Genomic DNA, 23,770 nt, shown 5'->3' with positions numbered 1-23,770 from the left:
GCCCTGTGCAGGCATATAAGGAATGGAAACAATTTTTGGAAAACCATGTTGGTGTGAACTGTAATTTTCTATTTCAATATGGTTTTTGTTTAAGTAACTGCTCTAAGTGCTTATTGTTCAGGACAGTACAGCTTGGGATTGTGTGTGTGAATGTCTGTGATACCCGATAGCAGCTGCTTACGGTATTTGACCTTGAGAGTGCACTTGGTCATGGTGAATGATGGCAAAACACACTCTGAAGTCTTTTAAACTACAAAATCCATGGGAACCAAACACAGATTTTTCAGCAGTGGGTATGAGCTAAATCCCTCACTTAGCCTCTTGTATTTATTAAGACATTTTGTTAAAATCATTCTGCCCCGATCCTTACTACAACAGTTATGAAGCTAAGGGAGGGGAGTCTCACTTCTCCCATTGCATTCTGTTAGGACCCTTTACACTGACAGACTGAGCTCTCAATGGAGTGGTGGATGTGTCTGCTGACGGCCGCCAGCATTCGATCCGATCCTGTCCGCTAAAAAAAAAGACGGATGGGGATCAGTTTCCCATCCATCTGGCAGGTTGGATTGGATGACAGTTGGATGGGGATCCATTTCCTATCCATCTGGCGGATTGGATTAAATGGCAGTTGGATGGGAATGGGCAGGCAATCCGTTTCCATCTGACCGCCCCATAGAGAACAGCGGGATGTGAGACACTTGACAGAGTCCGCCCCATCTGAAAGAGGCCTAATAGCAATTCTGGTCATGGCAAGGTCAGGCAAAATTTCTGACATAAAGCACTGTCTCTCATTTCCTCCTTTTGAAAAAAGTATTTTGTCCTTCCATCACAAGTTAAAAAATTAAATAAAATAAGAGTATTTTTTTTTACAAGGTGCGCCACATATAACCAAAAACCTAGACATTCAGTCACATGATCCACATGGAATGGCAGCATTAACCAGTCTGAACTCGGATTCTACCCTTAACCAGAGATCACATTGCCAGGGGCCTAGGCTTTTTCCCATATCACCTGCTTGAAGGGAACCTCTAGCAGTTTTTTTTTTTTTTTTTTTTTTTACGTTTCTATGGTCTTTATTAATTCTAGAAAACTGGTTAATGTAGCTGAATTTGAAGTGTTATCTAATCTCCAGAACAAAAATGTAGTATATTTCAGCTTGCCATTCATTAAGATTTAGTGGTTGCATTAATTTTTTCTTTTCAGACTTTTTTCCCCATTATTTTTACATGATGATCCTGCCAGCAACACATTTCCTGTCCTGGGGCAAACACACACACTAACCATACTGAATCTATGGAGGATTAGCATTGTCACCCTAGGACAGAACTCAAGATTACCTCCTGCTCTCATCTTTCCATAACACTGGGGAGGTGTTCTGTAGTCCACCAAGAAAGCTGTGCACAACGCTAATTGATTGAACAGTCAGCAAGAGTCCACAGACCGTTGTCGGCTCACTGGATTTCTGCCAGGGTCGGGTATTGAACAGATATGACAAATAACTCGGACTCAAATGTTGAAAATCTTTTTTGACTACGCAAGTACATCCAGTAAAACAACAAAAAGCGTTTCAGCCATTGAGGCCCTACTTGTAGCATAATAAAACACAAAACTATCACAACTATTATGGATTCCAGCATCTACTGCCCAATCAATTAAGGAGGTGGAGCTTAATTAAAATCATTAGTAAAATGGGAAGAGAAAATAACTCATGTGACAAAATACTTTCATTAGTATATTCTGTCAAAAGGGTTCATTTTGTATTCTCATACTTGCAGCTGTGATCCCAAGTGTTCTGATAAGTGACTGCTCAGCCTGTAAAAGTCAATGACAGGAGCTGAGCCTCCCTGCCACTGTATGCATATATCTGTACATCTAGCAGTTAGACCTCTTACACACTGAGCCAGTTTTCAGGCATTTTAGTGCTAGAAAGGGTGCCTGTAAAGCGCCTGAAAACTGCCTCCCATGCCGCCTGAGTGCTTAAATTTGAGGCGGTGCGCTTGCAGGACATTAGAAAAAGTCCTGCAAGCAGAATCTTTGGGTACGGCGCTCCCAAAATGCCCCTGTCCATTGGAATGAATGGGCAGTGCTTCCGAAGCGCAGCAACACAGGTGTTAAAAAGAGTTTGGGGGCAGACGTTAAGGTCCTAACTAGGTGGTATCTGGTCCCAACCCGCCTGGCTAAATTCTACCCTCAGACCTCGCCTCTATGTTTTCGAGGCTGTGGTCACATGGGCTCCCTTCTCCATATCCTGTGGGAGTGTCCCTGGGTCAGAAGCTACTGGAACAAGATCTTCTCCCTGATCCGCAAGGTCACTGACGTTGCGGCCCCCCCAAACCCCAGCTATAGCGCTCCTGAACCAGCCAATCCCTAAAATGTCTAAATACCAGCAATGTTTGATCCATTACATTCTGATTAGTGCCAAGATGACCATAGCCCGGGCTTGGAAGTCCCCAAGGGTCTCGTACCCCGCAGCTAAACAAAAAATCTCCTGGATTATGTTCCAAGAAAGGACCTCCAGTCTCATCATTGATAAATCTAAAAGATTCAAAAAAATCTGGGATCCCTGGGCTCGCTACGTGGGGGTTCTCCTCTAGTCCTGGAACAGGACGTAATTTTGACAACCAGTGTCACAGCGAGATCCCCGTCTTCCCCTAGGAGCTCCCCCTGGCATGGGTACCTCCCCAACCCACTCCTTTCCCTTCCCCCTTTTCCCTCTTCTGTCCCCTCTGTTTCTGTCCTGTCTTTCTTCTTCTCTTTACTCCGTCCCTCCCCTCGAAATCTTTCGTCGGGAGGTGATGGATATTTGGCACAAGTTCAGAGCCTGGACTGAGCAAGATTAATCGCTTCTACCTTTCGGCCTGCATAGGCACTGTTGTCTTGTGGCCCCTCCCTTTGTTTCCTGTTTGGAGGGTCCAGAGTCGGATCGCACTATTTACTACGCTATCAGTCACTGAGTTTGTTTGGTTGACATTCTTCTTTTTAAGTTGTCCTATGTCAGGCTTGATGCACACGGTAGTCCTAGGGGGTTAGGGGTTTGGGGGGCTCTGATCTCCTGGCACAGTCTGAGCCCATGTGGGGTGTCTGGAAGCCGGGCTCCCCAAAGGAAATTGAATTCTCCCTTTACCACTAAACCGTTCCCCTCTCCCCCTCCCCTGGACTTCTTTTTTGGCATGGGACTCCCATGTGCATCATTCGCTCCCCCCCCAGTTCACATGTGCCCCGCATTCATGGCCATTATCTTCGTGGTTTCTGTTCGCGGGTGCCATTATCCCCCTTTTTATGGTTCCTTGGCATACTGTTTTTTGCCTGCTTACCATGTGCCTTACTGCTGACTCTCCTGCGTGAGAGCAATTTGATCCATGTATCGTCTTTGTTTCAATAAATATCTTTTAAACTGGAAAAAAAAAAAAAAAAAAAAAAGTTTGGGGTTAAAAGCATCCTGCTAGCGGCCGAAAACAGCTGTAAATCACCGCTTAAATGGCATCGCTTTACCGCTAACGCACAGGCAGACTCAGTGTGATGGGGGTCTTAGGGATAGATGTCCTCCCCTGGATTCAATCCATCTCCATCCACAGGTGGAAATCTATCCATAAGCACAAGTAACTGCTAGATTTGTAGATGCATGCATATAGATGCATACAGAGTCAGGGAGCTGAGACTCCTTTCAGCCTGTCATTTAGTTTTACAGGCTGAGCGCTAACACTTGGGATGCTGGCTGCAAGCATCCACAGTATACCTACTGCAGGAGAGCACTTTTTGTCCATATGAATGAGGCCTACAGTTTTATATTTTTTACTTTGCTTGTTTTTTTTATAAATTCTATTTTATTGAGTTTTCCAAAAAATAACATAAAAAATATTCAATACAAAGCTACAAACAAGGTCTGTCTACAAAAGACAGAGAAAGTAACAAAAAACTGTACTCCACCCATTGTCAGGATCGCCAGTGGGGTAAGAGAGGAAGTTGTGCATCATCAAAGGCAGTGATGGCGAACCTTGGCACCCCAGATGTTTTTTAACTACATTTCCCATGATGTTCAACTACACTGCAGAGTGCATGAGCATCATGGGAAATGTAGTTCCAAAACATCTGGGGTGCCAAGGTTCACCATCACTGCTCTAAGGGATTATTACACTTTAACATTTTAGCTGAAAATTGCTTTTAATATGACAATGCACTATACGATTTTTTTGTACAATTTCCTTTAGACCATCAATTGTGTAGTGCAGGATCCTGTCTGAGTTTATACAAAATTAAATAGATTTAGGTACGTCCTCTAAGGGTGATCATACAGAAATTGCAATTGCATCAGATCAGTTTATTGTATGGGCAACTTAAACCGAACCTTTAACCCCTAACAACTTGATAAAAAAAAAAAAAATGTTCTTAAGCAAGGAACATACATTCCACATTAATAATTATGATACCAAAATAAGTGTGTGCTGTAAATTGCTTCCAGTATAACTCTTTTCTTGCTGGAGGGCGCCATTTTGCTCAAGCCCAGGACTAAATCCATTGATTTAACAGTTTCAAAAAAGTTACATTCCTTGAATACCGGGATTGCAAATGGTCGTAACTGATCACATGTGCAGCACCATGGCAGTTGCAGATCAAACAGAAGCAGCTTCCTTGGCTGTAAAGGATAGGAGGGTTTAATTCTGCCTCAAGACTGTCAGCAAATCGGCCTCTACAAACTCGGCAATGCCTAAAAATGGAGAGCAACTGAGCATGTGCAGAGCAGGGTGAGACAGTGTATTACTGGATTTTACAGTGTAGACGCTCCTCTTTAATGTTTCACATATCTATACCTGCAGAAAGGGCCAACCTGAAGTCATCTAGCAGGGCTTAATTTTCTGCCTAAAGTTCCACTTTTAGGAAATCCAGCAACAATAGTCACCTCTCCTGTGGCATATACTGATGGCTCCATGTTTTTTCTCTTTACAGTTGGATTGTACAACTTCGACAAAACCAAACAATGTATTGGAACCATGACCATCGAGATCGACTTCCTTCAAAAGAAGAGTGTGGACTCCAACCCCTACGACACAGACAGGATGGCTGGAGAGTATATCCAGCAGTTTAATAACCAGGCCTTCTCTGTCGGGCAGCAGGTACAGCTGTTGGTAGACTACCACCAAACCATTGTTCATTTCTTTCCTCTTATAAGTGGTGATTACCCTTTTATAATATCCATGTTTTAGCAGTTTGAACAAAAGTACTGTGTAGAGGTTGCAGCACCAGTACACACCAATCCTGTTTCCTGTAGCCTATTTCATATGGGGAATCCTAAAGCTTTGATTTTTGGTGCTCATGTATACAAAGTATAATTTTGGCCCCAGACAAAAGCTTTTGCCGACAATAGATAGATTTTTTATTTATTTATTTTTTTAACAGAAAGTTTATTGAACAAATCAGTGAAACAAAACACATGTCAAAAGAAATCCATCCAATTGCATGACAATAATTATCAATAGAATAGAACAAAATTTTACAACCGTGCTCTCCCATATACCAAACCCAAGTGGAACTCGGCTATCATCTAATAAGACTAACGAAAACAAATAAGAACAAAAATAAATGTGATATGTAAACACAACTAGTGCATACACAATATAGACAATTAAGATCCAGTGGATACACAATATAAACAATTCTAGTCAGACAGATCAATAAAGATAAAAAAAATTCATTAAAATAAGCATAAATAAATTCATACAGTTAATAAAAATGTATTGAAAGCATAATAAACTAAGTGTGTGAACAATTACATGCACCCAAATAATTTATAAAGTGCTCAGAATAGAAAATGTGCAAACAACAATGCTCTTTTAGAGATACAGACACACATGCCCAATAAACATACAAAAAATAAATAAAAAAATAAATAAAAAAGTAAATGCAACAGTCTGTCAGATGGAAATATTTCTCCAAATAGACTCAGTGTAGACTCAGTGTAGAGCATAAACTTCCGACACCACCACTGTGCTGATTGATAGTAAGAATGCGCGCTTACCAAATCCCCAAAAAAACAGGCATGTACAGTAAAGAATCTCAGAGGATCGTCACACCAGGACAGCATCTCATCTTTCCATACAATGGGATCGTTCATAAAATATAGATAGAAACTCCCATAGCGTAAATCCATAAATAAAATCTTTTATTAAGTCATAAAAACATACTCGCAAACAGAAAAAGTCAAAAAGCTTTAAATGCCGGCCGGCAAAACGAGCACCCAAAAGTCAAGTGATAGCGTCAACACGTCGAGACCACCCTACCTCAGTTTCGTCATATATGACGTCGTCTGGGGTATGAATAGAATACATTTTTCATAAAGGTTAATCCCCAATTATACAGCATACAAAATAATGTTAAACATTAAAGACCTTAGAAAACAGATGTATCGTTTCTACCAGTGTACTTCAGAACTCTATAGCCTGATAACTAACATGATAACTAACATATGTATACTTTGAGGGTATGAAATTAAGGAAAAAGTGGGGGCGAGGGGGGAGAAGGAGGCAAGAAGGAAACCCATCCATATTGTGTATGCATCATCTTAGAAGCACATGTGTCAAACTGACAGCCCTCCAGCCTAGGCTAATGACCAGACAAACAGGAAGTGGGCTGTATAAGATATTGGCAGAAAAAAATTGTTTTACTATCCAAAGTTAAACAACAAGGGCAGAAGATTTAATAGATGGAAAGTTGAAAAAATGACTGAAGGTCCGCTTTAACTTTTTTATTTTTTATTGTTGTTATTATGGAACCAGTTTGGTGCTCAGTATTCTATAGATGATACCAATGCGATGTTACCTAAGCTGCTACACTTTTTTTTTTCCCTCCTGTAAATTCTACTTTTTTACCTACTACATATCTTGGGTTTCCCTGGTAAAATGTGTTCTTTCATCAGCAAACACCTACTTTGTTCCTTGTCTGCAGCTGGTGTTCAATTTCAACGATAAACTTTTTGGGCTGGTTGTAAAGGACATTGAAGCAATGGACCCATGCATCCTGAGGGGGGAGCAGCCCTCTGGCAAGAAACAGAAGGTGAGGTCATATTTCCATTTTTGTTATTTAACCACTACAATACAGGGCACTTTCACCCCCTTCCTTCCCAGCCCAATTTTCAGCTTTCAGCGCTCTAGCGCTTTCAGTGACAATTGCGCGGTCGTGCTACACTGTACCCAAATGAAATTGTTATCATTTTGTTCGCACAAATAGAGCTTTATTTTGGTGTTATTTATTCACGACTCCGTTTTTTTTTTTTTTTGCGATATAAGCGCAAAAATAGCGGAAATTTGGAAAAAAAACAATATTTTCTTTTTTCTATTTGAAAAGAAATCCAATAAAATCAAATTTTGTCATAAATTTAAGCCAAAATGTATTCTGCTACATGTTTTTGGTAAAAAAAATTCCGTTAAGTGTATAATAATTGGTTTGTGTGATCACGGACATATGTACGCAAATGATCATGTACATATGTGTGCAGGTGATCACGTACATATGTGTGCAGATAATCATTGGGACATGTGATTTTAGTGGGACATATGTGGGGGACATGTTTTTATTATTAGGGACATGTGTTTTTATTATTTGGGGACATGTGTTTTGGGGACGTGTGTTTTGGGGACATATGTGGGGACTGTGTTTGTACTGTGTGGTGTGTTGTGTGTTTACACTACACTGATGATCAGTGAGTAAAAAGCTGTAAAAAGCAGCTCATACTCACTGATCATCAGCCGGCTGCAGCGTTCTGCTCTCCTCTCCTCAGCGGTGACTTCCGTGTGAGGAGAGGAGAGCTGATTGCCTAGCAACCGGCTGTTTGTTTACATCACATGACGGCCGTGATTGGACACGGCCGTCATGTGATCAGGAGGGCCAATCACAGAGCCCTCCTGCCGATCTGAGATGTGCCGTGTCCGGGTGACACGAGCACATCGGGATCGCGCCGCTGCGCGGGCGCGCGCGCGATCCCGCTACTCCTGAAGGACGTTCCTGAACGTCCTATCAGGAGTAGACGGCTCCCACCCGGCCGTATATATGCATTGGCCGGGTGGGAAGTGGTTAAAAATGTTATAATGATTTTTGTTGTGATAATTGTGCTTGTTCATTTTTCTTACAGAACATTTTTTTTTGCTGTCCTTAAGGCCCCATTAACACATTGCTCTCTACGGAACAGCAGATAACAGCAGACATGTCTGCTGACTCCCACTGACATCCAATAAAAGCAGATAGATGGGGATCCGTTCCCCATCTGTCTATTGGATCAGGTGACAGAGCGGACATGGACCTGTCATCCGCTTGCTCAGTGGGGATCAGTGGAGAGATCCCCTGCTGATGGGGCGGATGCGCCGGTGGAGTCTGCCCCACGTGAAAGGGGTCTGTCTTAAAAATGTCAGTTTGTTTTCAATAAATGTGTAGTAGCCAGTACAGAAAACGTCTACTACAGCCTTTCCCAACTAGAGTTACAACTGACACCAGTTATCCTTTCAGCTGTCTAAAAGGAGAGAATTCTTCTTATTACCATCAATGTAACAGAAGCATTCCTCCCACTTATCACCATTATTTCATTGGTATTATTACTGAAAATATGTATTTCATTACTACAGAAAATAATATTGTTATTTGAGGAAATAAATGTATAGGGCAGCCCTGTAAGTTAAATATGCAAATGATGCCACATGTCTAATTTTATTCTTGCATACACAGGTTACTGTTCACACTAATGTCTTGTGAGTTGTAGTTATTATTAGACCTAACAGTTATTTCAAGGGTGCTTGCTTTTTAGACCCCTTTCACACTGGGGGCGTTTTGCAGGCGCTATAGCGTTAAAAATAGCGCCTGCAAACCGCCTTAAAACAGCTGCTCCATTCACTCCGCCTGAGGGCTTTCATACTGGAGCGGTGTGCTCACAGGGCGTCAGAAAAAGTCCTGCCAGCAGCTTCTGTGGAGCGGTGAACTCACCGCTTCTCCCCATTGAAATCAATGGGGCAGTGCTGCTATACCACCGGCAAAACAATGCTGAGTTTTGCAAGCGGTTTAACCACTTTTTGGCCTGCACACGGGGGGTTAAATCCGCCCCGCTAGCAGCCAAATAGCACAGCTAAAACGAAGGTAAATCGACGATAAGAATAGCACTGCTTTACCAATGACGCCCTAGGCAGCACAGTGTGAAAGGGCTTTTAAAAAGGTTGAGAAAGGCTGATCTACTCAAAACTGTATGAGACCTTTGCGGAAGTGTCTAAAGACTATTGTTGCACTCATGGGCTTGTCGCTTCAGTTCTTGCCATATGTTTTTTACAGTCTACACGGGCCTTGACCTTGGTATGTGAGTAGATTGGAAGTTCCTCATTGGCACTAATGTAAATGGTTCTGTATGTGTATACATACGCATAAAAAAGACTCTTGACCACAACCATCACACAACACAAAAGCATAGCATAGAAGCTAAGACATATGTAAGCCATAGCTTATTTCCCCATTTGTAGAACTTGATTTGTGTACTTTTTTCTTCTGCAGATTGAAGCGGGTTTGGTGGTCGGAAACAGCCAGGTGGTGTTTGAAAAGGCAGACAGCTCCTCTATAAATCTCATAGGTGAGTTATTGCAAAATGAGAAATTTAGGTTCTAAGGCCCTGTTCACACCCAAGCGATTTTCTGCTTGCAGCTTGTAGCTCTAAAAACGCTCCACAAGCCAAATTTCATTCATTTCAATAGCCCCTGTTCACCATATTCTGTTGCCTGTAGCAAAATGCCTGTCGCTCAAAAAATTACATGAGCTGCTTTTTGGCAGATTGGGCCCCACAGACTTCAGTGGGAATGGCTGAAATTGTGTGACATGAGCGTTTTACTACCGCTTTGTCATTTGTTTTCTGCTCAAACGGGACCTGTCAACCCCTAATCTTCTCTAGCTCTCCACCCCCTGGTGCTTTCTATTGGCTAAACAAAAATGTCTGAAGCTGTAAAAGGCTTGTAATATTTTTCTAAAGTGTTTGTAATACACTTCAAAAAAACGCTCAAAAACTCCCCCCAAAAAAAAAAACCACCCGTAATTCTCTACGTTTAGGTGAGGATGCAAACTTAGACTTCTGCGCCAAAATATATCATTGCAGAAGGGATAGCCTTTGTTGCAGTGAATCCTGGCACAGTCGAAGAGTTAATTTGACACAAAGGAGTGTTGGTGATTACAGGGCAGATTGGTTTTATGGTTACATGGAGGCCCTTACAAACCACTTTGACCTACAGGTAAGCCTAGATTAAGGCTTACCTGTAGGTCCAAGAAATATCTCCTAAACATATACGGTTTAGGAGATATTTGCCCGAAAATAGACACTGCTGTCTACGGCGCATGTGCCGTAGACAGCGGCGCGCAGGCGCACTGAGCGCGGCATTTCCAACAACGGAGCTGCCGTGCGTGTCGGCTCCCGTGCGCATGCGTGGGAGTGACGTCATCGCGGCGGAGCTGCGAGACCCCACCGAAAAGATGGATGCGCCGGACTACAGGGGACAGCGGTGACATCGCTGGCTCCTGTGTCAGGTAAGTGACACATAATGGGCTCCTATGCGATGCATAGTAGTCCATTATGCTTTGCCTTTGCAGGGAATGAAAGAGGAAGTAAACCCATCAGGGTTTACTTCCTCTTTAACATTGGGGTTATAGGGAGGGTGACCACTGGGGTTATCTGAAGGCTCGATGCTGGTGTTTTCAAGGGGGTTCGGCACTTGTGTTTACAGGCTGATTCCACCACAAGGGTTATAGAGAGGCTTATTGCCAGGGTTTTCAGGAGGGCTGTGCGCTGGGGTTTACTGGCAGGTCAGTTAACTTCCACCCAAGTTGGCCTTGGTATGTCTGTAGATGCATTATATTAAAATGTCTCAGTGGCACTTATTTAAAGGATACGTTTCAGGCAAAAAAATGCACATTATTTTTTTTTTGTGCCTGTAAAGCATTGCACCAACGATCAGCAGAACGCTGGTGCCATGCAGGTCTCCTGCAGACCTGTCAGTGTATCTGTGTGCTATTCATCCCATACAGACAAGTAGATGCAATTTGACAGGAAAGCTAAAAGCTAATTAATGTATTGCAGTAAACGGTAGAAGAAACAGATTTTCTGATTCCCCATTATCAACCAATCACGTAACTGCTTTCATCTTCTGATTTGTTTAAAAATGACAGCTAAAATCTGATTGGATGCTCTGGTTTGCATCATTCAGCCTCTCAGCCTGGGCGATTGATTAGCGTCAATTAGCAGAACCATTAGAAGCTGCTAAGTAAATATTCATCACATTGTCATGAAAAATGAAAGCTACTTAAACATCCAATAAGCGGAGGCTGTTCACAGCATTTTCTTGTAAGACAGGTTGGCCGTAAATAGGAGGTTTTCCAGGTACACCTCTAAGCTTGTTGTGCTCTTTGCTCCTGCAACATTTATTTTACCATTTTTTTAATGGTTGTGTATGCGTTGTATGTTCATATAGTATTGCTCCTTCCTAATGCAGATTGCGTGTAGTTGAAAAATAATTTTGACATTGAAAGAATTGAGCTGTCATTTTACATTCAACCAGAAGGGAACAGACCAGCAATAATCTGCTCCTGTTTAGTTTATTCATTAGCAGTCATCAAATCTAGCTGATAGAGGGCAGCAGAGACCAGTGATAAGTCTCTATAAGGACTGAGCTATTACACAGGCCTGGAGATTATGTTAAAACCTTATTCCAAAATTGATCACTTTCCTCCAAATTCACCAAACAATACCCCATAATGACAACCCGAAAGAAGTTTGTTTATAAATCTTTGCAAATTTATTAAAAATAAAAAAATAAATTCCATGTACAGAAGTATTTCTCAGCCTTTGCCATGACACCCAAAATTGAGCTCAGGTGCCTCCTGTTTCCACTGATCATCCTTGAGCTATTTCTACAATTGTCCACCTGTGGTAAATTCAGTTGATTGGGCATGATTTGGAAAAGGTCCCACAGTTAACAGTGCATGTCAGGGCAGAAACAAAGCCATGAAGTCCAAGGAATTGTCTGTAGACCTCTGAGACAGGATTGTATGGAGGAACAGATCTGGGGAAGGGTACAGAAAAATTTCTACAGCATTGAAGGTCCCAATGAGCACAATGGACTCCATCATCTGTAAACGGAAGAAGTTTGGAACCACCAACACTCTTCGTAGAGGGGCCCACCCCGGCCAAATTGAGCGATCGGTGAGAAGGTCTTTAGTCAGGGAGGAGACCAAGAACCCGATGGTCACTGTGACAGAGCTCCAGCGTTTCTCTGTGGAAAGAGGAGAAACCTTCCAGAATGACAACCATCCCTGCAGCACTCCACCAATCAGGTCTGTATGGTACAGTGGCCAGACGGAAGCCACTCCTCAGTAAAAGGCACATGACAGCCTGCCTGGAGTTTGACAAAAGGCACATGACTGACTCCCAGATCATGAGAAACAAAATTCTCTGATCTAATGAAAAAAAGATTGAACTCTTTGGCCTGAATGGCAAGCGTCATGCCTAGAGGAAACTAGGCATTGCTCATCACGTGGCCAATATCATCCCTACAGTGAAGCATGGTGACAGTATCATGCTGTGGGGATGTATTTCAGCAGCAGGAACTGGGAGACTAGTCAGGATCGAGGGAAAGATGAATGCAGCAATTTACAGAGACATCCTTGATGAAAGCGCTCTGGACCTCAGACAGGGTGAAGGTTCATCTCCTAACAGGAGAACGACCCTAAGCACACAGCCAAGATAACAAAGGAGTGGCTACGGGACAACTCTGTGAATGCCCTTGAGTGTCCCAGCCAGAACCCAGACTTGAACCTGATTTGAACATCTATGGAGAGATCTGAAAATGGCCGTGCACTGACGCTCGCTCTTCATCCAACCTGATGGAGCTTGTAGGATCATACTCAAAAAGACTTGAGGCTGTAATTGGTGCCAAAGGTGCTTCTCCAAAGTATTGAGCAAAGGCTGTATATGGGATTTATATTTATATATATATATATATATATATATATATATATATATATATATATATATATATATATACATTTGCAAAGATTTCAAGCAAACGTCTTTCATGTTGTCATTATGGGGTAATGTTTGTAGAATTTCAAGGAAAATAATGAATTGAATCCATTTTGGAATAAGGCTGTAACATAACAAAATGTGGAAAAAGTGAAGCGCTGTGAATATTTTCTGGATACACTGTAAATTAAATCCTTTCTCCAGTTTGTAATGACAGAGCTGGTTTACTCTCTAATTAAAACTTTGTGAATGGCACTGCTGTCCTGACTGCTTGTCTCTAAATCCAGGTAAATCAAAGACCAAGCAAGACCGTCAGTCTATCATCAACCCCGACTGGAACTTTGAGAAGATGGGTATCGGTGGTCTGGACAGGGAATTCTCAGACATTTTCAGGCGAGCCTTTGCTTCAAGAGTCTTCCCTCCAGAGATTGTGGAGCAAATGGGTAAGGCTTTTGGATGGGATGACTTATGAATAGGGATATTATATGCTGAATAGAGTTATTGTATATGATTGTTGTTGCTGTGTCTTTTCACTTGCTGTGTAAAAAATAAAGTTGTTGAATCTTCCTTACAAATTTGTGAAACAAAGAAGAGATCGGACACAGCATCATGTTCCTAACCATACAGTGAAAAATAGGATTGCAATATGACTGTAAGTGCCGATTCGGAGGTGGCCCAGTAAAGGTCTCCATGGGTCATTAAATAAGGGAGCTGTCCAGAAGCTTTTCACCCCTCATGTGTCTCCACAGCTATGGACCACCAATACACACTGCAGCTTTGGTAATAACAGCTTCTTATAATAGCCTCATAATAAAAACATTACTACTCTGGAGGCTGATGGAATGCAGATCAAGAAGTTCTGCTGTCCCTCAAAATATTCTGGCTACATGTTTGTTTAAGTTCTGAAAGCGCTCGTGCTAGAAACTGCCAAGCAACTAGCATTTTCAGAAGGTTATCAGCATTAGTTGTGTTTTTCTTTCAGAATAGGTTTTATTGATGGCCTATATTCCTTGTGAGGACAGAAATATGGGAGCCACCATAACTTAGTCAAGCCAAAACATTTATTTTATGCCGCGTACACACGACTTGCCGATGGAAGGTTTTTCCGACGGAGTTACGCTGAAATGGACTTGCCTACACACGTTTACACCAAAGTCTGATCGTTTAGAACGCAGTGACGTACAACACATACGACGGGACTAGAAAAAGGAAGTTCAATAGCCAGTAGCCTATAGCTGCCCTTGCGTTGTTTTCGCTCTGTTGGAACCGCATACAGACAAATGGTTTTGCCGATAGGAATTGATTCCGTTGGAAAGATTTAAAACATGTTTATTTCTAGGTCCGTCAGAATTTTCGAGAAGCTGAAGCCCACACACGATCGGAATATACGATGAAATGATTCCGTCTGACTTTTTCTGCCAGAGAGTCCGACCGTGTGTACACGGCTTTAGAGTTTTGGATAGAGTAGGAAAACCTTCAAACCCCGTTGGGTTTTTGCTGCCATCTTGGGCTTTGTTAAAGTGATTGCCCCTCATGTATTTTACTTCTGACAGAACAGCAAGCAACACAGGACACTGACTGCAACACAGACAGAATAAAATGCCTTCCCTTCCCCACTCTTAGGGCTAGTTCATACCACATGCGGTCCAGTGCGTTTTTTTTTTTTTCTGCTTAAAAAACACACAGAAAGTAGGTTATATATGGTTTTCAATAGCATCGTTCACACTAGTGCTTGCAGTTCCAGTTCCAGAAAAAAACATAGAAAATACTGCATTTTTCCTGCACTGGACTGTATGCTAGAATGCTGTAAAATGCATCCAAACGCACTGGAACACACGTGTCCTTAAGGTTAACAAAAAAAGAGGGAAATAATGAACTGGACTGCTTCAAAAAGGTACTGGAACACATCAAAAACGCGCATGCAGAAAAGCATCTGTAACGCATCCGTACTGCATTTCTATGTTGTGAACTGGCCCTTACACCTTAGCAGTGCAGACTACAGGGTTCAGCACCTTCATCCTGATGACTACACTGTCTAATAAGCTGGTGGACTGGAACAAGCATGAGGGATAAGAGTTGAGACTGGAGTGGCAGTACAAGCGTGCGGCCCCCCCCACCCCAAAGCACCTTGTCCGCATGTTGATGAGGACAAGGGCCTCTTCCCGACAACCCTGGCCGTTGGTTGTTGGGGTCTGTGGACGGGGGGCTTATCGGAATCCGGGAGCCCCCTTTAATAAGGGGGCCCCCGGATACCGGCCCCCCACCCTATGTGAATGAGTATGGGGTACAATGTACCCCTACCCATTCACCTGTAAAATAAAGTACAAAAAAAACACAACACACAAGATAAAATAGTTTATTGCACAGCTCCGGGGGTCTTCTCGCCGGACTCCTCCGCTATCTTCTTGTAGCTCTTTTACTAGCGGAGGAGCCCGGCTTTCTTCCTCGCCGCCGCCCTCTTCTTCCGACTTCGGGGGTCTTGTCCCCCTCTTCGGTTCTTCTGCCGGGCCACCGCGCCTTCTTATAGCTCTTTTACAGGCGGTGGCCCGGTCTTCTGCCGCCGCCTTCCGTTCTTCTTCCTCTTCCTCTTCCTCTTCCTCCTCTTCCTCTTCCTCTTCTTCCATGTTGAGGGCACGCGGCCTGGTACGGCTCAGGAGGGGGGGGGGGGGCGCCCGCTCGTCCCCACCCCCTTTCCTGGCCAGCCGGGTAGCGTGCTTGGATAAGGGTCTGGTGTGGATCTGGGGGGACCCCCACGCCGTTTTTTTCAGCGTAGGGGGTTCCCCTTGGAATCCATACTAGACCTAAGGGCCTGGTATGCTCTCGGAGGGGAAACCCTTCAGAGCTAATAATTCTGTTAAAGTTGCCTCCGTATAGACAGAGATCCGACTTGGAAGCGACCTCCATTGAAATCAATGGGTACAAGTCGCCTACAAGTCGGATTCAAGTAGTACAGGAACTTCTTTTGAAGTCGGAGGCGACTTCAGTAGCGTGCATTAAGACGGCTCTCATTCACTTACATTGATTTTTAAATGTTGTCCGACCTGAGGCGACTAGGGGCGACCTGAAGTCGGATCGCAGTCGCCCCTGTGTGAACCGAGCCTTAGGCGATTGTTTACTGTGTTTTGTGAGTTTGTCTTAACTAAATAATAAAAATATTGTGAAAGAAAATAGAAAACATAAATGTTTAAACTGGGAAACTTAACCATTTTAAGAAAAAAATAAGGTAATTTTTAAATGAATGGTAGCATCATATCTCAAAAAAAAAAATGGGACATGGTCATGTTTACCACAGTGCAGCATTCCCTCTTTTAACCACTTGCCTCTTGGGCACTTTCACACCCTACCTGCCCAGGCCAATTTTCAACTTTACGCCCTGTCGCACTTTGACAATTGTGTGGTCATGCTACACTGTACCCATATAAAAAAAATTATTTAAGACGGAGCTTACTTTTCGTGGTTTTTAATCACCACTGGGTTTTCTATTTTTTGCTAAACAAACCAAAACTTTTTTCTTAGTTTTGGTTCTAAAATTTTGCACATAAGTTAATTTTTCTCCTTTGGTGAGGCTGCACTGGTAGGATGGCACTGATGGGTGTCATTCATGGGCACCGATGGGCGGCACTGATAATCTGGGCACTGATTTTTTATTTTTTTTTATACACTAATTATCTTTTTGTACACAATCATGTTACTGACCTGTTGCCAATTAATTATTTACAAAATGTTCTTTTAGTACTTGTTAGTACCACTTACTTTGCCATCTTTTTGTTGCCCTGTCCCAACTTTTGTGAGACTTGTTGCTGCCATCAGTTTCAAAAGCGCCTTCTTTTTTATTTTTTTTTCCTAAAATGGTAAATTTTCTCAGTTGAAACATTTGATATTTTTTTTCACCATAGAAAACAGAAAACATATGGGTTTATGAGATTTGCAAATCATTGCATTCTGTTTTATGTAGATGTTACGCAGTGTCCCAACTCTTTTGGCGTTGGGTTTGTAGAGAGAGAGGACAAGATCATGGTACGAACTGGAGTTTGGAAAGGGACACTTTATTTTTAGGAGAGGAATCCGTCCACACAACCCCCTTTTAATGCAACATCATTTCTGTATCATATTTTTTTATTACTGATCAGCATTAGACAAAATATTCAAAGGTCTGCACAGCCTGATGAACTTTGATAAGAAGCAAAGGCTGTAATACGCCAGCTACTAGCATTCTATTACCAAGCTGTGCTGACAGGTGTGTTTTGGTAGAGGGACCCACCTGTCATCCCAGTCTAATTCTTCTGGCCCGTGACCTTCTCCTGGCACACAGGTGTCAATGTACAAGGGGCACACAGGAGGCGATAAAATCTGCAATACAGGGCTGGGTTGCTCAGCAAAGCTTGGTAAAATTGCCTGAATTATACTACAAAAATGTGTGACACCAGTGTATCTGTTTCCCGGAGTGTTTTAATGCATATAACAGGAGCGCCTAGCGCAAAGTGCTACATTCATATATCATTTGACAGATCTCCCTTCACTTCCTGTCCTAGAGATGCAACAGGAAGTAAGAGGAGATAGTGGCAAGAACTCCTCTTTTAGACCCTAACAGTTGTCTGCATTGAAGGATTTACCCTTCCCTCCTCTTCTGGTGATAACTGTACAACTGTTGGACTTCCCATCACTTTCTGTTCCAGTGACATTGATCAAAAGGACAAACCGAGCTTGTGAATCTTCCCAGCAGGAATACAGATCCTTATATAACCTATCCGAAGCTACAAAAAGTTGATGCTAAATATCTATTCTTCTAAAATAATCCATAAACATCCACTACTTAATGGCCCTGTAATCATATTTTCATGAAATCCTTTCCTACTGTGTTTTGCGGATTTCTAGTAATGTCCTCTGTGAGCTCCCAAACCTCTTCTTTTCTGCCTCACTTTCCATTTGTGGTACACAATCATTGAGATCACTGCTCTATGCACACTACTAATCCCATAGTCCAAACTCCATCTCAGGAATAAGCAAGAGAGGGTGGCTAAGTTCTAAATACAGCAGGACCATGTAGACTAAACGTAGACACCCTCTAACAGGAAGTCTGATCACAGCAGCAAACATTACATTTTTTTTCCAGCCAGCCAATTTCTCTGTGAAACATTAAGGCCCCTCTACAGGCAAAATCGATCCTTACTACCCATTCACAAAATCCAACACCCTTTTGTACTTGATAGGCGATTCTGCGATGTGGACAGAAATGAATGTGTGTTTAGCTGCGGCCTCCACTGTGACTACTACTATGGTAGGGTCAGGAAATGAATTGGGTAATGCAAAAGTGGGTGTGGCACTGCCTATAACAGTATGTGCTTCATGGAAAAATTGTGTAAAGAGAAACCAATGTTTTAAACCTATGCAAAAATGACATATATGAATGCAAACAGTGTAGCATATAAACAGTGACTTCAAAGAAATGTATGAATAATTTGTGCAAATAGCATATAAACTGACCAGTGCTACAGATTATAAATCCTTTCGTGGTTATAAATAAAAGTAACAAAGGTTATCCGTCCTTAAAGGATATGCAATTGTTCCTTTTTTTTTCTTTCTTTCTTTCTTTCTTTCTTTTTTTCTTTTTTTCTTTTTTTTTTATTATTATTTTTTTTTAAATTTTTTTTAAACAAACGCTCTGTGCAGTTGGTTTTTCAGAGTGGCCCCAAACCTCCTCCTCCTTGGGTCCCTCAGGCTCCTGGCTCCTCCTCTTCTCGAGTGTCCCGTCGGAGAAGCCCTCTCCCTCAGTGCACCCGTGCGGGCGCGCTCCTGTATCCTGCTGCTGCATTCGACAGAGAGCAGGACTTGGATTTGATTGACAGCAGCGGGTGCCAATGGCTGCGCTGTTATCAATCTATCCAATCGGGACGGAAACACCGGCTGGAGCTGGTGTGCTCGTCTGTGGGCCAGGAACAATCGGGCTCAGTGCTGGTGCACTACAAGAGGATTTTCAGCTCAATGCGTATAGGTGAAAAACCACGAGGGTTTACAACCCCTTTAACCACTTAATAACCACCCTATAGCCGAATGACGGCTTTAGGGCGGTTTCTTAACTGTGGGAGGCCGTCATATGACGTCCTCCCAGAATTCCGCTCTCGCGCCCCCCCTGGGGCGTGCACTCGAGAGCATCCGTGACCGCCGGGTCCTGCATCACGGATCACGGTAAACGGCCGCTCGTCGCGGCCGTTTACCACGTGATCGCTCCGTCAAATGACGGAGTGATCACTTGTAAACAAACCGGCGTCATGTTATGACGCCGGTTCCTCCCTCCCCCTCTCTGTACCGATCGGAACAGCGGAGGGGGAGGAGATCGGTGTCAGCAGCGATGTGGGCTGCATCTGCAGTGCCCACATCGCTGCTCACCGAAAATTAACCCCTCAATTCCCTGCAAATACTCTGCATTACTCTGCAATACCCTGCAATACCCTGCAATACCCTGCAATACCCTGCATTACTCTGCATTACCCTGCATTACTCTGCATTACTCTGCATTACTCTGCAATACCCTGCAATACCCTGCAATAGTCTGCATTACTCTGCATTACTCTGCATTACTCTGCAATACCCTGCAATACCCTGCAATACTCTGCAATACCCTGCAACGCTCTGCAACACCCGCCAATACCCTGCAACACTCTGCAATGCTCTGCAACACCCGCCAATACCGTGCAACACTCTGCAATGCTCTGCAACACCCTCCAATATCCTGCAATGCTCTGCAACGCAATACTCTGCAACGCCATACTCTGAGATACCCAGCCATACTCTGATATACCCAGCCATAGTCGGTGATACCCTGCAATACCCAGCCATAGACACCCCCCCCCCTCCCGCCGCCCTCCGGTGCTTCTACCGACTCGCCAATACTATCAAATCCAGAATCTTTTTTTTATTTTTATTTTTTTTCAGGCTTCCCAGCTTAGAGGTGAGATGCGGGGTCTTATTGACCCCACATCTCACTGTAAAGAGGACCTGTCATGCCATATTCCTATTACAAGGGATGTTTACATTCCTTGTAATAGGAATAAAAGTGATCAAAAAATTTATTTTTGGGGAAAAAAATGTCAAACTAAAATAAATAAAGTAAAATGAACAATAAAATTTTTTTTTTTTTTTTTAAAGCGCCCCTGTCCCCATGTGCTCGCATGCAGAAGCGAACGCATACGTAAGTCCCGCCCACATATGAAAACGGTGTTCAAACCACACATGTGAGGTATCGCTGCGTACGTTGGAGCGAGAGCAATAATTCTAGCCCTAGACCTCCTCTGTAACTCAAAACATATAACCAGTAAAAAAAAAAAAAATCGTCGCCTATGGGGATTTTTAAGTAGCGACGTTTGGCGCCATTCCACAAGCCTGTACAATTTTGAAGAGTGACATGTTAGGTATCGATTTACTCGGTGTAACTTCATCTTTCACATTATGCAAAAATTGGGCTAACTACTGTGTTTTTTTTTTAAGCACAAAACTGTTTTTTTTCCAAAAAAAAGCATTCGAAAAATTGCTGCGCAAATACCGTGCGAGATAAAAAGTTGCAATGACCACCATTGTATTCTCCAGGGTGTTTGCTAAAAAAACATATATAATGTTTTGGGATTCGATGTAATTTTCTAGCAAATAAATGATGATTTTTACATGTAGGAGAGAAATGTCAGAATTGTCCTGGGTGCTCCGGAACGCCTGATGGCGCTCCCTGCATGTTGGGCCTCTGTATGTGGCTGCACTGTGTAAAAGTCTCACACATGTGGTATCGCCGTACACGGGAGTAATAGCAGAATGTGTTTTGGGGTGTAATTTGTGGTATGCATATGCTGTGTGAGAAATAAACTGATAATATGACAATTTTTGAAAAAAAAAAAAAAGTAAAAAAAATCTTGATTTTGCAAAGAATTGTGGGAAAAAATGACAACTTCAAAAAACTCATCATGCCTCTTACTAAATACCTTGGAATGTCTTCTTTCCAAAAAGGGGTCATTTGGGGGGTATTTGAACTTTTCTGGCATGTTAGGGTCTCAAGAATTGAAATAGGCCGTCAGTACTTCAGGTGTGATCAATTTTCAGATATTGGCACCATAGCTTTCACAAAGACCAAATAATATCCACCAATTTGTACTTATTTTTACCAAAGATATGTAGTGGTATAAATTTTGGCCAAAATATATGAAGAAAAAATGACTAATCTGCTAAATTTTATAACAGAAATTTAGAAAAATTCATTTTTTTACAGAATTTTCTGTATTTTTTCTTTTATAGCACAAAAAAATAAAAAACCCAGCGGTGATTAAATACCACCAAAAGAAAGCTCCATTTGTGTGAAAAAAAGGATAAAAATTTCATATAGGTCCAGTGTTGCATGACTGAGTAATTGTCATTCAAAATGTGAGAGCACCGAAAGCTGAAAATTGGTCTGTTATTAAGGGTGTTTAAGTGCCCAGTGGTCAAGTGGTTAAAGTGGAAGTTCACACTAACATTAAAATCGCTAAATCTACAGACATCCACAATCTAAGAATAACCTATCTAGCCCTGTAAAGAAGAAATCGGTATATATACCTTTTTTGAAGCCGCTCCAATCCGGTCTTCAGCGGCTGAAGCTCTGCAGAGGACACAGCTGACAACGGCTGTAAAATGAATGGGAAGTTACATCAGCCATAGATTTATCATGGGGCTTCCGTTGTCTGCTGCCTCCTCTGCGCCTGTCTCCACAACGAAGCGTCAGCTCAGCGTGGAATCGGGTCAGAGCAGCTTCAGAAAAGGAATGTATACTGATAGGTTAGTGTTAGATCCCTGGTGTCCATAGATTTTAACGCTTGGTAACGATTTTAGACTGGACTTATCCAAAAGACAAAAACACTTCCTGTTTGTACAGAGCAGCTGTGTAGGCAAAAGCATCAATCAGCCAGCAATACTGACAGCGCCAGGAACCCAAATCATTCATAAAAGAAAAGGCAAAAAAGGAATAGATAACATCTGCAATGCAAAACCGCTTTTTAAATTGATAGTAAACACTGTACTACCACTTGTACCTACAGGTAAGCCTATAATAAGGCTTGCCTGTAGGGACAGTGAATATCTCTTAAACTTGCACAGTTTAGGAGATATTTAGAGTGCATGCAGCCAATGACATTAACAGAGTGAAGTCATTGCATCTCTGGCCACTCATGTAACCAGAGGCCGTGGACCCAGAAGAAAGACCGGGAGAAGATATCAGATGTCTCAGTGGTGACAATCATGGCACTGGAGGGTTTCGTTCTCGGGTAAGTCTATCATAATGTGTTAGTATGTAATGCAAACTAGCACATTATGACATTGCCCTGCAGTTTAAGAATAAAAACACAGCTGAAAAAAAATCGGCAAAGCACCCCTCTGAAAGGATTGGACTGCTCAACAAAGCAAAGTTGATGGTATGAGACTGCTTGGGCAGTGGAAAAAAAGGATAAGGAGTGACCGCTTTTTGTTGGTCCTGGATATCCATATACAGCTAGGTGGTGCTGTGAGTGCTGGCTACCCCTTTGGGTGGAGCAATAAGAGGGGGAGCACGTGTGGCAACACCAGTCACATCGTATGGTCTTTCCTGGATTTCTTGTTGCAACACCAATATGTGTTTCACAGCAGCGCTATACTATATTTTGACTTGTCTTTTGGAGCACTATATTAAGGACCGAGAACCTTTTGACACTTTTTTATATATAATCACAAAGGGCCTTATAATCTGTAGCACTGGTCACTTTATATGCTATTTTCAGTAATTATTCATACATTTATTTGAAGTCCCTGATTATTTATCAAGCTGCACTGTTTGCATTAATGTCAAATTTTTGCATAGGTTTAAAACATTTGTTTCTCTTTTCACAGTTTTTCCATGAGGCGTGTACTGTTATAGGCAGTGCCGCACCCACTTTTGCAACACCCTATTAATTTCCTGACCCTACCATGGTAGTAGTCGCAGTGGAGGTACACACACACACACACACACACACACACACACACACACACACACACACACACACACACACACACACACACACACACACACACACACACACACACACACACACACACACACACGAATTTCCATCCATAGAGCAAGCAGTGATTGTGAGCTTTCCCTTAGTAACTGTGCCGGGAGCATGCTCTCAGCACAGCTGTGTTTGCAATGTCGTACGCAAAAATGCAGCCACACATCACCAAGGCCCACCCACTGACAGACCAGAGAGAAGGCAGAGTCGTACCTGGCCTTTCGCCATGGGTTTAGTAGATTTTTATAACAAAATTAAAGTTGTAGGTGTAGTTAATGGGAGTGGTACTGGCTTTTAAATTTTTTTTATAGCACCACCACCCCACTTTTAAGGTGGTTTTAACAGCTTAAAGTGTAACTAAAGGCAAAACCTTTTTTATTTTTTTTTGAGTGCAGAGGGATTAGAGCCCCTGTCAGTTTTTATTGTGGTCTGTGGCCCCATTAGGGAGATTCACCCTCTCTATTTGTTCTGTTTACTATTATCATTAAAAGTGAAAGTAAAAGAAAATCCCACATTTTGGGTTGTCCCAGAAAAGTAATAGAGAGGAACTCTTCCAATGGGAACACTACTTCTGGTGACCTGGGGGTCCCCAAGGAATTCCCTTAATTTTTTAGTGGTGATGGTGCACAAAGTGAAGGGAAATCTGCACACACAGATGACGATTTGATGCAATAATGCCCCCTTTGCTGTATCTAAAATGGGG

General features: G+C 42.5%; 1 protein-coding gene across 1 annotated transcript in view; it reads left to right on the top strand.

Moving 5' to 3' along the window:
- Window positions 1–23,770, top strand: part of NSF (N-ethylmaleimide sensitive factor, vesicle fusing ATPase) — a 132,580-nt gene that overhangs the window by 85,699 nt on the left and 23,111 nt on the right. The window contains exons 5-8 of the mRNA XM_077460152.1: window positions 4,945–5,111; window positions 6,940–7,047; window positions 9,520–9,595; window positions 13,315–13,470. Coding sequence (XP_077316278.1) covers window positions 4,945–5,111; window positions 6,940–7,047; window positions 9,520–9,595; window positions 13,315–13,470 — 507 coding nt within the window. The remainder of the gene's footprint in view (window positions 1–4,944; window positions 5,112–6,939; window positions 7,048–9,519; window positions 9,596–13,314; window positions 13,471–23,770) is intronic.

The sequence above is a fragment of the Lithobates pipiens genome, unplaced genomic scaffold (assembly GCF_037356315.1).
Source record: "Lithobates pipiens isolate NorthernLeopardFrog02 unplaced genomic scaffold, aLitPip1_a1.2 Scaffold_28, whole genome shotgun sequence".
Lineage (NCBI taxonomy): Eukaryota > Metazoa > Chordata > Amphibia > Anura > Ranidae > Lithobates > Lithobates pipiens.
Note: the sequence above shows the minus strand (reverse complement) of the source record. Positions and strands in the feature narration are given on the sequence as shown.